Here is a 14,392-nt window from a genome sequence, read left to right as displayed (position 1 = left end):
CAATTCCGTCCCCACCTCGTCTCATGGGAAACCCCAACCTCTGGTGACACGGAAAGGTCACCCTGGAAAGCGGCGCCAGTATGCAGTCGAGCCACGCCAGCTTCCTTATCTAACCCGAGTACCATCTGCTCACCTGCTCATCCCTTTGGCACTTTGCACTTCGCTCCCTTTGCCCCACAGGCGCCTCAGCACCACTTGAAGCTGCTGGGGACCCTGGCTCCCTAGGGGTGGGATGGACCGAGACGGGATGCAGAGCCCTTCCTCCTCCCGCCGTTAGGGGGCAGGGTCTGCCTGCGGTTGTGGTGGTGCAGCCAATGACGACTGTAGTTACCTGGTACTCGCTATAGGACGCTTAATTTAAGAAAGAGTGTCTGAAATATGACGTTGAAGCCCTCATGCAGGATCCAAAGGACAAGACTGTCGCAGAGGCATTTGCTAATGTCACAGAATAAGGAAGGAATGAGGTGGTTCTGCTGACTGACCACAGCCCAGCTCCCTTGAATCATGAGTCACAGGTTTTATTTGAAAATTTCACAGGTTTTATTTGAAAATTTCCAGCAGCCACAGTTTTTTTTAAAGCAACAAAGAAGTAACATTAATTTTAAAAATGTACTTTGTTGAGTCACTGTATAAAACATATATTTATCATGTAATCAAATCTTTCAAACTCTTGAAAATCTGTTTTGTCTCCTCACTTTGTCTTTGGCCGCATCTCAGCTGTTGAAGAAGGCACTTACAGGACAGCCTCGGTATAAAGGAACAAATGTCCTTTGGAACAATGTTTTCTGAACATTGCAGGGTTGCTGGCCTCGCCTTTTAAACATACAGATGATTCAAAGAGAAACTATAGGAACTGAAAGGGAAACACTATCTTTGTGGTTAATCCCTTTGCATCACAAACAGCCACTACACAAACAGCTAGGGACTACACACCCTTTATCTTCCGGAGCTGAACGTGGTAACCACACATTCCAGAATTTTCCACCGTTCATTTTCAAAGTCAGCTCTGCTCTCATTTCAATTTTGTGTAGAACACAAAGAAATGGGTTTCATTGCGACATTTTCATGTGTGTGTGTGATTGGGAGGAGAGAAACTAGAGGTTGCTTCACACACACACACAATACATTCACACAAACACACACAGTTTATTTTAATTACTTCTTTTCATAGCATTTGTTTGTTGTTGGAAAGGCTGCTTCTTTAGCTCCCCGTTCGTTTGCTTGTGCAAACTTGATGTTTAAGAAAAAAAAAAAAGAAAGGCTGCCACTCACTTGCCTTATTGACAGCTCTAACTGTCCAACTGTAATCTCCGTAAGAAGCAACAGTGTCTCTTTAAAATGCAATATATCATATATAATTATATATATTATATATAATAATGATAATAAAATATATTATATATTATAATTGTATATACTTTTTTATTGAGCTATATATTTTTCCTCCTATATCCTCCTTCCTCTCCCCTTCCCTTCAACCCTCTCCCAAGGTCCCCATGCTCCCAATTTACTCAGGGAATCTTGTCTTTTTCTACTTCCCATGTAGATTAGATTCATGTATATCTCTAGGATCCTCTTTGTTGTCCAGGTTCTCTGGGATTGTGAATTGTAGGCTGGTTTTTCTTTCTAAAAGCCACTTATGAGTGAGTACATATGATATTTGTCTTTCTGTGTCTGGATTACCTAGTTCAATATATTTTCTAGATCCGTCCATTTGCCTGCAAATTTCAAGATGTCATTATTTTTTCTGCTGTGTAGTACTCCATTGTGTAAATGTATCACATTTTCCTTATCCCTTATTTGGTTAAGGGGCATTTAGGTTGTTTCCAGGTTGTGGCTATGACAAAAAATGTTGCGATGAACATAGTTGAGCACACGTCCTTGTGGCACAATTGAGCATCCTTTGGATATATATACTCAAAAGTGGTATTGCTGGGTCTTGAGGAAGGTTGTTTCCTAATTTTCTGAGAAATCACCATACTGATATCCAAAGGGGCTGTACCAGTTTGCACTCCCACCAGCAATGCAGAAGTGTTCCCTTTACCTACATCCTCTCCAGCATAAGTTGTCATCAGTGTTTTTGATCTTGGCTATTATTACAAGTGTAAGATGGAATCTCAGAGTTGTTTTGATTTGCATTTCTCTGGTGACTAAGGATACTGAGCATTTCCTTAAGTGTCTTTCAGCCATTTTAGATTCCTGTTGAGAGTTCTTTATTTAGGTCAGTACCCCATTTTTTATTGAATTATTTGTTATTTTGATGACCAATTTCTTGAGTTATTTGTATATTTTGGAGAACAGCCCTCTGTCCAATGTGGGGTTGGTGAAGATCTTTTCCCATTCTGCAGGCTGTCGTTTTGTCTTGTTGACCATGTCCTTTGCTTTACAGAAGATTCCCATTTATTAATTGTTTTTCTCAGTGCCTGTGCTGCTGGGGTTATATTTAGGAAGTGGTCTCCTGTGCCAATGCGTTCAAGTGTACTTCCCACTTTCTTGTCTATGAGGTTCCATGTGGTTGGTTTTATGTTGAGGTCTTTGATCCATTTAGACTTGAATTTTGTGCATAGTGATAAATATGGATCTATTTGCATGTTGATATCCAGTTATGCCAGCACTATTTGTTGAATATGCTTCCTTTTTTTCCATTTTATGTTTTTTGCTTCTTTGTCAAAAATCAGGTGCTCGTAGGTGTGTGGATTGATATTTGGGTCTTTGATTTGGTTCCACTGGTCCTCCTGTCTGTTTTTATGCCAATACCAGAATGTAAAAACACCTTTTTAAACTTACAAATTATCGAGAGTGGCTGTAAACTGCTAGGCACATATCTGTGCACACCAAGTGTGTAAGCATACTTTATAACCATAAAATGGTCTCTTTGGCATCCATACCATACCTGGGATGGAACTGATATTAGAAATTTAGTGTGCTGGCCCAATGTCTGATGTCACATGCCAATTATTCCCACTGAGTGGAATATATATTACTGCTGTTTGTGGATACACTGCCTCCTGAAGGGCTTTATTGGATTGTGTACTTAACCAAATATCACAAGACGTTATTTAATTATTTATTTAACTTTGTGAATTTAATCTCAATATTCTTTCCTCTGAACGCAGTAGATACTCAAGGGCTCTCCCACCCAGTCGTGCTGCCCTGCGGACCTCAACACTGAAGTGCTGAGTATTCCCGAGACACACTGGGTACTTGTGCACAGCACTGAAGTATTCCCGAGACACACTGGGTACTTGTGCACAGCACTGAAGTATTCCTGAGACACACCGGGTACTTGTGCACAGCACTGAAGTACTGAGTATTCCCGAGACACACCAGGTTTCGTGCCTACTATGAAATTTTTGAATCAAGGCATTTTTCTCCTAGTATGCCTTCTAGAGGTGGGTGGCTCCAATTCTCCCAGGACCAAGAAGTCATACTCTTCTGTATCTGCCCACTCCGTCACAGATGTACCTCATATATGTGCATGCAAATTTTAGTGTGATATTTATGGATTTCATTATTTCTCCAGAGCCGTGACTGACCCTGAATTTATAAGTCAGAAAGACTTCAATTCAGCCAGTATATCACACGCTATATCAATGTTATGTTACTCAATAAGATCAAGGTAACCCCGTAAGAGGTGGCAGATCACCCACCACGTGACTAGAGACAGGCCATGCATGTCTTCCTATTTCCCCTTCATTTATTTAAAATGCTCATCTAGGATCTTTTTTACACAAACACGATGAAGACTTGGTATGTTGCAGGTGTTGTTTGGTGGGAGATAAGCAGGACAGATTTGAGGACAGTCTCGGCAGCAATGATCGCTTTCCTTTGCCCGGTCAATGGTCCTAACTCCCACAAATCCAGGAAGGGAAGGGCTGTGAAGGCAGAAGGAGGGTGACAAGAAGGGGGCGGTGTGAAGAGAACAAAACAATGTACCTTGTACACGCGGGCCCGAAGCTGGTGGCTCTCTATTAAATGAGGAAGTTTATTGGCAATTTCCATCCAAGGCCTGTACTGCTCGGGGAGTTCTTTCTGCGTTTCAAAGAGAAACAGCTCAGTGTTTTAGATCTCTCTGGACAGCAGCTTCAGAATACTCTTTGGGAGAATTTGAGTCAACCCACATTTGCAAACAGAGCACACTACAAGCCTGGCCTGAGGCTAGACTAGCTGCACAGATGTGCAGATGACAAGAATCTGTGCTCACACCATTTAGCAAGGGAGAGGGAAGTGCAGGCAACAGGGTCCTGCTGCAAACCACAGGCTCTTGTGGGTATAAGGGTTTGGGACTCTGCAGAGAACAGAAGTGGTGAATGCTTCACCTGCTGAGGGAATGAAAAGGGACTTTTTCACAGACTCATGAGCATGTGGCCTGGTTTTGAAGTCCGAAAGTGACTTCTTCTTTTCTTCATTTTTGTTTTTTTGTATTTTTAGTCTTTTGAGACAGAGTTTTTCTACGTAGTCCAGGTTGACCTTGAACTCAACATACTCTGCATCAGCCTCTCGAGTACTGGGTTGTGGGTATAAGCCCTCAAGTCTATAGTTTTATTTTTATTTTGAGGAAGTCTCTGTGAATTGCCCAGGCTGCCATTGACCTTGCAAACCTCCTGCTTCAGCCACCAGCGTAGCTGAATTACAGGCTTGAGCCACCTGGTCTGGGGCATCTATTTCTGTGAGTCAGTTTGCACTGAGACCCATCCGCTCCCATTTGTCTGTGGCAGCTTTTGCATGTAAGCTGTAGCGCTGGGAAACTGCAGCAAAAGGCTGCATGCTATGCCAAGGAAGTTTACTTGGCCTGTCAGAAAATGTTTGCCAAACCTGGATAGAGCCCAATGGCTTTTCAGTGAGCTGGTTGTCTGAATTCATGTATGGCCACTGAGCTATGGAGAAATGAGTTGAAGACCGTGTGACCAGAGTGACTGTGTGATGGGTGAGAGCACAAATAGGAAAGGCAAGCAGAAGGCAGAGCAGACAGAAAGCTAGTTCTCAAAGGGTGGAGCTTACACATCTGTAGACATTAAAGCTGTGTACCTGGCAGTGTGAGGTTCAGAAGGAAAGTCGCTAAAAGGGAAACCAGAGCATGAGGCGGGCACTTCAGAAGCTTATGCAAACTGAAAGAAGAAGAAAGTCTAGATTAGCACCCGGGGAGTGTTTACAGGGCAGATACAGTAATTGACTCTATTGGCACAGATAAAGTTCTGAAAGTTCACTGAGCCATAGAGAAAGACCACATGGAAGTCAGAATGTAAGAGAACTTGAGGAAAGGCAATAACCAGAAGATCAAAGGCATCGATATAGAGTTAAAAATAAGGCTACCCAATGGGGCAATGGTGGCGCACGCCTTTAATCCCAGCACTTGGGAGGCAGAGGCAGGCGGATCTCTGTGAGCTTGGGGTTAGCCTGGTCTACAAGAGCTAGTTCCAGGACAGGCTCCAAAGCTACAGAGAAACCCTGTCTCAAAAATATAAATAAATAAATAAATAAATAAATAAATAAATAAATAAGGCTACTTCTTAGCCACAACGCATCAGAAGGAAGTACGTGCTAGTTTCTCTAGTTGTTGCTGCTGCTGCTGCTGCTGTAGAACTTGAGGTCAGGGTCTCGGAAGCTGGGTTCACATGTTCCTGTGTTAGGGAAGTGTGGGAGTACGCGGCTGAACTTTTTAGGAACCATGTTAGTGGAAGGGAACCTGCTTTCGCCGAGGTCTTCTAAGTAAGTGCAGCGAGCAGTTCATAGTCTGCTGCTCTACGGGGAGCAATGAGAAGGAGGGGGGCCCTCAAGGGCAGCAGGGCATGGAGAAGGGAAGAAGGAACCTGGAGAAAAGGGAGCTGCATCCTTGAGGGATGAGGAGGGCGGGGGATGCTGCATCCTGGCTGAAACAGAAGCAGGAGCCAGCGGCTTGGCTTCCTGGAGAAGCCAACAAGAGACCCACATATCACTGGTGGGGGGGGTGATGCTTTTCTCATGGATACCTGCATCTCCCAGGATTCTGTGCTCAAACTCCTGGTCAACCTGCAGCTACAGAATTTCCAACATCTTGCTATAAATAGATGGCAGAGAGATAGAAGATAGATAGATGATAAAGAGATGTATGATAGAGATAGACGATAGATAATGGATAGATAGATAGATAGATAGATAGATAGATAGATAGATAGATGACAGATAGATGTATAATAGAGATAGACTATAGATGCTAGATAGATAGATAGGATAGAGAGATAGATGAGAGAGAGAGAGAGAGAGAGAGAGAGAGAGAGAGAGAGAGAGAGAGAGAGATTAGATACAGATAAAGAGATAGGTTTATGCGGATAGACCTGTGAACTGGTGACTTATTTCATCTCATTGGTATGACCCTTACATTTTAGAACAGACTAGCATGCCTTCTGTTTATCCTGAAACAGAAAAGCACACATGTGAAGTCAGGAGGACTCAGATGCCCCCGGAGTGGGCAAGACAAGAAAAACTGTACCTTCCCTTCTTTGGCACCTAAATAAGGAATCCCCCACTCAGAGTTAAATTAAGCCCGACTGGATTCTGCCTTACTAGTCTGTGAGAAACCTTAAATAGTTTGAGACTCTAGGCTGCGGCCTGTTTTTCCCATTAGAACCCAGAGAGCTGCTGCCTCTCTTCATTTCCAATGTCTCCTGTTTGGACTCCTGCAAACAAACACAGCGAGAGAGCCGTCCAAGTGTGGTCAGAGACCGCAATACCTGTATCCCTTGGGGACTGTTCAACCCACAGACTCTTGGCCCTCATCCCAGGTACATACTCCACTCTAGTGGAGCCCTGCAGTCAGGGACCCCCAGCTAATGCTGACATTGCCTGAGGCGATGCCTCCCTCAACCTCGAGTGTTGCTAGGCTCCCTGGCCTCTTCAATTCTTCCCCAGGAGAGTCCTGAACACCCTCTCAAACAGTACCACAAGCCGTTTAAAGTGCATTCTGCCTGCCAGCCTTTCCATTAGAGACTGAGAAAAGCCCAGAATTATGTTAGTTACTCTCCACTGCAGGATTTCATGTTGCAGCATTGGAGACAATAGCAGCAGGCAAGGGTCTCATTAGGGCGCAGGGCAACGCTAATTCCTCCTTTCTGTCTTGTCTGAAAAGTACAGCCTTCCGTGGCAATTCATCTTCTACTGTCTCTTCCAACCAGTTGTGGCCTGATGCTTCAACCAAGTGCTTAGAATTTCTTCTGAAGACGAAGGCACGTGTTTGTTTTCTGAAGGGTATCCTCAAGGCCACTCCTGTCAGTCTGTCTGTCTACCCCGGTGGTACGTGTATCTTCTGACTGTCAATTCTAAAGAGAACTCCAATTCCCCATACTCCAAAAAAAAAAGCAATCCAAATACCCAGAAATGAGCTCAACCTGGACTACAGAAAGGTTTCTGGTGGTTAGATAAAAGCCAACATTCCTCAGGAACTTGAGAAACTGGTTCCCCTCTGCCTGAAGGAGCCTCTGCCCTTACCTCCAGCAGAAGGAACTTCACCTGTGGCACCAGGCCCCCTCAGTATCACTAGAACCTGTTATCCACATCAAAGACCATGCCAGTGCCCTAGCCCTTCTCACCCCTGCCCCAACCCTAAACTCCCTCCTGCTTGCAGCTCCCCTCCCCCCAGCTACTCCCTCTCCCTATGACCTTGCTATTCTTGCTAATTCTCCCCTAGCCCAGCTCTGCTCTGTTCCTGTTTCTCTAGCTACGCTTTCCCTGTTCTCTATACCCTACCTTCTCTCCTCTCTCCCAGACAGCCCTCGTCCACCATGTCCAGTCTGTTGGCCATGCTCAGTCTACTTCTTTCTCTCTCTGCTCTGGGCTCTTCCAAGTGCCTCTGGCTGTTCTCGCTCTCATATCTACAATAAGGATTTTATTATCAGTTTATCTACTTGGCGTTAGTTTTGCAGGTAAACTACTTTCCAGCCCTTCTAGGAGGTTCTGTTGGCTGTGGCACCTTCGTAGCTGGTTTGTCTAGCTTGTTTTCTCAGTCAGCCATCCGCCAGCCTGAATAAACAGGGTGGGCAGGGCTCAACGTTTGGGTTGTTTGTGAAAACTCCCCTAATGGTTTCAACAACCCCGCTCAGGAACCACCGCTCTCACCTGCCCTGCCCTTAGTGCCCTGCGAGGAAATGTCTCAAATAGCAGTCACATTGTGTTTATGAAGGGTGTTAAGTCATTTTCCAGAGCCTGGCAGTTGCGACTCTCAGCGGGGCTGAAGCCCAACTTCTTGCTGCCTCTTTGGCAGACTGATCTCCTTGCGTTCTTCGTCTCCCTGACGTACACAGAGAGCAGACGTCTTATCAAAGAATTTTTGTCACATTTCATAGATATGAGGAGCGATTTTCCACAGAGACACTGAAAATTGGAAGTCTTTGGTTTACAGAACCATTCTGCTAGGGCCTGTATAACTTAATCTACCGCCCCAAAGCCAGACTGCCTCCTCATCCATTCGCTAACTGTGTTTAGTTTAGAGAGACTTCCTGGTAAGGATTTGTTGTAAGGAAACCCAAGGACCCCCTGAAAGAGATGCCTGAAGGGCTGCCCTCCTCACTGCCCATGGTCTGAGAAGAACAGGTCTTGGCTATGCCCCGGAGCAGAGGATTGGGTCCCACCCACTACTTTCCCAACCAGTGATTGATATATTGAATGTGTTGCGACACTATTTGTCCAGTGAGTCTGTCTTGCCCTTTGGGTCACCCAGGGTCTGATTCTAATCAAAGTTTCTTTCTTCTCCTTTACCAGAAAAGACATTTAAAACCCTCACACAAAAGGAAGAAAATTAAAAGAGAAACGAAAGAATCATACTGAAAGCACTGGACTATAAGCGAATTACAGGATGGAGCTGAAAATTTTTCTTTTCTGTGTGAGCAAGACTGGGGATTTCTTTCAAGAGGTATCCATCCGCCAAACCACAGCATAGACCCTTCCTAACAAATGGGAAGAGAAGTTGACGCTGCTACTGTGTCTTATCTGGTCCCGATATTTATAAAAAGGAAAGCGACAGAAAAGCCTGACCTGGTGTTTTCCTGAATGCACTGTTATCTTTCCGACTCAGCCCACAGTCTTAGTGATGCCAAGGGCGTGTCTCGTCAGCACTTCCTCTCCTGTGAACTTGGAAGGATGAGAATGTAATGGAGCAAAGTCCACATGCACAGTCCTGTGTGCTTTGTGGTACTTTGCTTGGTTGACATTTTGGTGTTGTTTCTGTCTTGAGACAGGGTCACAGGGTCTAGCAATGTATTCCAGGCTAGCCTGGAACTTGTGAACCTCCTGTCTTCCAAATACAGACACACACACACACACACACACACACACACACGGGGAGGGGGGGTGGCAAAGAGACAGAGAAAAAAGACCGTGAGAGACTGAGAGTGATGGGGTGGCTGGTGACACAGAAGAGCCTTTTGGAGAAACAACCTTCAGAGCCCCTCCCTCAGGAAATCTCCCGAGGACTTTCAAATCAATTCTCAGAACAAAGAAGATATCCACCTTTTAATAACCTGATGGGGCATTGGGAAGTCGTGTCAGGTGCTTTAGTTTAGCATGGACTGTGTGACTAGGAGCCTGGAGGAGCCAGCATAGTAAAAAGCTATCATGTATGCTGGGCACTGGTGGCCCACACCTTAAATCCCAGCAGAGGAGGGCGGAACTTTGTGAGTTCTAGGCCAGCCTGTTCTACAAGAGCTAGTTCCAGGATAGGCTCCAAAGCTATAGAGAAACCCTGTCTTGAAAACAAACAAACAAACAAAAAGCTATTGTGTCTGTCAGAGTACAGACTGCTTTTTAGCTCCCTGTTCCAGAGAGAGCTGAAGAAAGGCATGGTTTAATTCAGGCTGTGAGATCTGGCCTAAAGATACAGCCCCCCGACCCCCGCCATTAGAACGAATACCCCTCCATCCGGCCAGCTTGCTGATGAGGGACTGAGGTCCCAGCTAACAGCTTTCTGTAGAGAACTTAGTTCTTCCAATCAGTTTGTTCTTTCCAGTAACACTAAAAGACTAAGTGAGAAAACTTGTCAGTGATCCTTGCTTTGAGGAAGCTGAGGCAAAAGGCCAGCCTGGGCTACATAGTGATACACTGTTTCAAATGAGAGCAAACAGAAGTCTCTTTGCAATAGGTACTTGAGTTCCTGGTATTTTTAAACAACAGTAAGGGAGGAACTGGCTAGAGACAGGATGTCCATGCTGATTTTAGCAGTTACAGTGACCATGACATTGGATCCCTAGACTTTTAACTGAACAGCCTTACACTCACTTATGGCCAATTTTTAAAAGATGCCAAGAGCCTTGGCTTTGCCACTAGGACTTTGCTGGGACACATCTTCCAAGCTTAGACTGACAGCCTGATACAAACTGGCAGGTAAATAGGAGCATGCGCAGTAGGATTGAAAGCTAGGACAGTGTGTTTCCAAAGTTCCTTCCTCATCTCAGAGATTTCTGATACCATCAATCTTTTTTATCAGCTCTGAAAACACCAAAGGTCCCCCCATTGTCTCTGTTGCCACCGGCAAGCAAGATAAACTAATTTGTACCAACACAGTGCACGGATCACATCCGCTGCTCATTCTCTCTGCTGGAGTTCATGGCAACCTTGTCTCCAGAGCAGAGTGGATCTCCAGTGGGGCCATTCCATTATTCTGCATTACACCCTGGGGGAGGTCATGCCCACAGCACTTAGCTGTTGGTTCAGGGCCCTACTTGCCTTCTCTCTGACAGGGCATGGGCCCAAAGCAGCTTATTTATTAACCTACGGTAATAAAATATATTCACAGCATACAGAGGAAAATCCCACATCACACCTTTGCTTCTGATGATTCAGGCTTCACTATATAGATTCCTTAAATATATAAAATATATGGGCTATATTTAAGGAATCAGCAGGCAAACACTGCTGGTCTTTGTGCTGTCCCCTGGGAATCACAGGACCGTATTTCCAGCATCCTCCTCTGGCTGATGACTTTGTATTATACTGACCCTTACAATAATCCCCCACAGAATAAAATCAAACAATCAAGACCTTTGGGCCAGCCGGGACACAGCGGTCCTTACCAGAGGATTCTGAAGTAGAAAGCCGTACTCCTCAGAAATGTGGTATCTTGCCAAAGACAGCAGCGTCACCGGCTTCAAAGTCTGCCTTTGAGACTCCATATTCTCGCTTGAGGTATCCATCTGCCTGCGCTGAGGGAAATGACTGACTAGGAGAAATGTCCCAGCTGTCCGCTTTTGACTTCGTCCAGCTATGTGCTGCTTTGGCGGCGGCAAGGAAGAACCTTGCCCAGAGGTTGAATTCCAGGATGGCCACAGCTGTTCTCGGACAACGCCAGGTAAACAGCGAAGATTAGGAATTAAAACACATAAGCAAACAAACTGACTCTAAGAGCCTCCCTGCTTTTCCTGCCTTATTCATAAACTATGAGAAAGTTGCCTTTAAACCCAGGCATAAAGAGCTGAACTCTGGAAAGGGAGAGATTATCTTGACTCTCAGTTGTGGTTGCTCAGATCCACACCCAATATTCAAGCGTTTGGTTCCTGAGGAATTCTTACAACTTACTGGCTTTTTATCTTTATTTATATTGATATGGAGTTACTACATTCTTCTTTTTAAAAATTTATGCACTTATGAAATTAAAATTTATCATATCCCCTTTCCCTTCCCTCCCTCCAAGCCCTGCCATGTCCCTCCCTTGCTCCCTCTCTAATTCATGGCCTCTTTTCCTTTGTTGCTATTACATATATGCACATAAATAGATAAATACAAGCTCTCAGTCTGTTTAGAGTTACTCGTATGTATAAGATTTCAGGCCAGACCTTTTGATATGTATACGCAAGGGAGGTACAGTAAAGAAATTGCTAACATGACCGCTCCATAGTATGGTTAAGGGGAAGTTTTTGTTTGCTTGCTTTGTTTTGGAGGAGAGAGAGAGAGAGAGAGAGAGAGAGAGAGAGAGAGAGAGAGAGAATATCCAGAGGCATCTGGAAGAATTCAGAGAGAGAAAAAAGTAGCCTGATCATGGCCAGCAGACTGGACAGGGCAGGGCAGGGCTGTCTGGGAGAGGGGAGAGGACAACAGGGGACAGAGACTAGAAAAAACAGTGTGGATAGCAGGAGTAGAGAATAATGAGAAGAACTGTGTTATAAGATGGATGCGCAGCTGGGGTGGAACGGTGGGAAGGCCCTGAGCTGGAGAGGATTTAGGAGGAGGTGAGAAGGGCTAGGATGCCAGCATGGATTTTGAAATATGTAGCAGGTCCTCGTGATTCTGAGGGAGCCTGGAGGCCAGCAAGGAATTTTTTGTTTGTTTGTTTGTTTGTTTTTAAATATTTATTTATTATGTATACAATATTCTGTCTGTGTGTATGCCTTCAGGCCAGAAGAGGGCAGAAGACCCCATTACAGATGGTTGTGAGCCACCATGTGGCTGCTGGGAATTGAACTCAGGACCTTTGGAAGAGCAGGCAATGCTCTTAACCTCTGAGCCATTTCTCCAGCCCCCAGCAAGGGCTTTGATATGCAGCCGCTGGTAGCATATGTCCCTTCTGCCAGAGGTAAGGGAAATAACTCCTTTTGGTAGAGGGGAACCAGCTTCACAAATTCCCGAGGAACACTGGCTTTTATCTAACTGCCAGAAATCCTCCTATAGTCCAGACTGAACTCATTTCTGGATGTCTGGATTACCTCTTAAAGTTTGGGGAACTGGAGCTTCCTTTGGACCTGAAAACGTTGGATAACCAATTAGGAGGCTCGTCCCAGGGAAGACCATTTCTCCTGTTCCAGAGCAAACTTTTAGAAGTAGAAATTGCCTTGGTGGTGGGAAGAGGCAGGAGGAAGAGTCCAGGAGCAGAAAGGGAACCTGAGGAAAGTGTGGGTCTGGAGGAGTAGCCCAGGTCCTGCTTCAGTGTGCTCTAAAAGGTGGCACCGACTACTGCTTGACACTTTTGATCACATTAAAGGACGACCAGATATTTAAATGTTTGTTTTTCAATTACGCTTTCTTTTAAAAAAAAAATTCTAGAAAATTTTCTATAGTTTATTTAGTATATTCTGATTATGGTTTTCTGTTCCCTAACTCCTCTCAAATCCTCTGTTAGGAAAAATCCTAAGACGAGCCACTCCGCCAGCACAAAGAAATACAATCAAACCAAATTAAAATGCCCAAGTCTTAATAAATTCAGCATTCTCGGGTGACCAAGAGCATGGCGGGGGACAAAGAAAACTTGAGAGCATATGCAAAACCCAGGACCACGTGTTCCTTTTCTGGGTGCCCACTTAAATACCCTGTGAGAGTGGTCCTGACCCTCCCCTAGGCATGCTGGATTTGGAGTCCAGACCAATGCAACTCCCAGGCCAGGGGGCAGGGATGGATGCCAGGGGCTTGGGTGACGCTCCCTACTTAACATTACATTCCCATCTTGGGATTTTTTCCTAATATTTGGAGGTTCCACTGAGGGGGTTCCTTTTGTCCTGCAGGCCCAGGGTCTAGGGCCATGCTGGAAAATGCCCTTCTCGTGGGCTCCACCAGGCACATTGGCTTCACTTGGTGAGTTTCCCTTTTTAAACTGCATGCTAGAAGGGTTTTGGGGTGACCCATTTACTTTTTGGTCTTTTGTTGAAATCTCGGTCATGCCAAAAGCCTCACACATGCGCAGCAAAGGCCAGGCCTTCGCTGAGATGTGATTTGGGGCAGGGAGACGTCCCTGACCAACTTCTCATGGACCCCAGATTTTTTGACTCAGTGCTCCTGATCTGGGAGTCCCCTCTGTGTGCTTTGATCACCATTAAAGAATAAAGAAACTGCTTTGTACCTATAGCAAGGCAGAACTTAGGTAAGTAGGGAAAGCTAGGCCGAACGCTGGGAGGAAAAAAGGGCAAAGTCAGAGAGAAGTCAGGGAGCTGCCATCGGAGACCACCACTATCGGCAGAACTATCTCTGAAAGTTCCTGCTCTGTGGAAGAGTCTGCTGGAAACTATGGGCCTGTAGGCTGAAGATGGATGCCCCAATGGTACAGAAGAACTTTGAGTGACTGTCCAGGCAGCGAGATGTCTCTGTCAATTCTAGAGTTTTGGAAGTTGCTTACAATGCACTTCCTGCTCACTTAGGTAATATTATATCTTTCTGGAGTCTTTGATGGAGTTGAAGAATTTATATAGTTATAATTTTTCTTAATTATGATAAAACATAAAGTGGATATAAATATTATAACTGTAATTCTTGCTTGATAACTGTTTTGTTATATGTAATTTTACTATGTTAAAGTTAAAGCCTTCCTTTTTGTTTCAACAGAGACGGGGAAATGGTGTGGGAGTTCCTTCTGTCTATGTGTTGCTTTTATTAGTTAATGAATAAAGGAACTGCTTTGGGCCTATAGCAGAGCTATAGGGGAACAGAGCTGGATGGGGAAAAC

The 14,392-nt window shown here is 44.9% G+C and overlaps 1 protein-coding gene across 1 annotated transcript in view; it reads right to left on the bottom strand.

Moving 5' to 3' along the window:
* Positions 1-11,213, bottom strand: part of Ido2 (indoleamine 2,3-dioxygenase 2) — a 37,523-nt gene extending 26,310 nt beyond the window's left edge. The window contains exons 1-2 of the mRNA XM_057752970.1: positions 11,040-11,213; positions 3,937-4,032 (exon numbers count right to left, since the gene is read on the bottom strand). Coding sequence (XP_057608953.1) covers positions 3,937-4,032; positions 11,040-11,159 — 216 coding nt within the window. The 5' untranslated portion in view covers positions 11,160-11,213. The remainder of the gene's footprint in view (positions 1-3,936; positions 4,033-11,039) is intronic.
* Between the last annotated feature and the right edge of the window lie 3,179 nt (positions 11,214-14,392).

Source organism: Chionomys nivalis, chromosome 20 (genome assembly GCF_950005125.1).
Source record: "Chionomys nivalis chromosome 20, mChiNiv1.1, whole genome shotgun sequence".
Classification (NCBI taxonomy): Eukaryota; Metazoa; Chordata; class Mammalia; order Rodentia; family Cricetidae; genus Chionomys; species Chionomys nivalis.
Note: the sequence above shows the minus strand (reverse complement) of the source record. Positions and strands in the feature narration are given on the sequence as shown.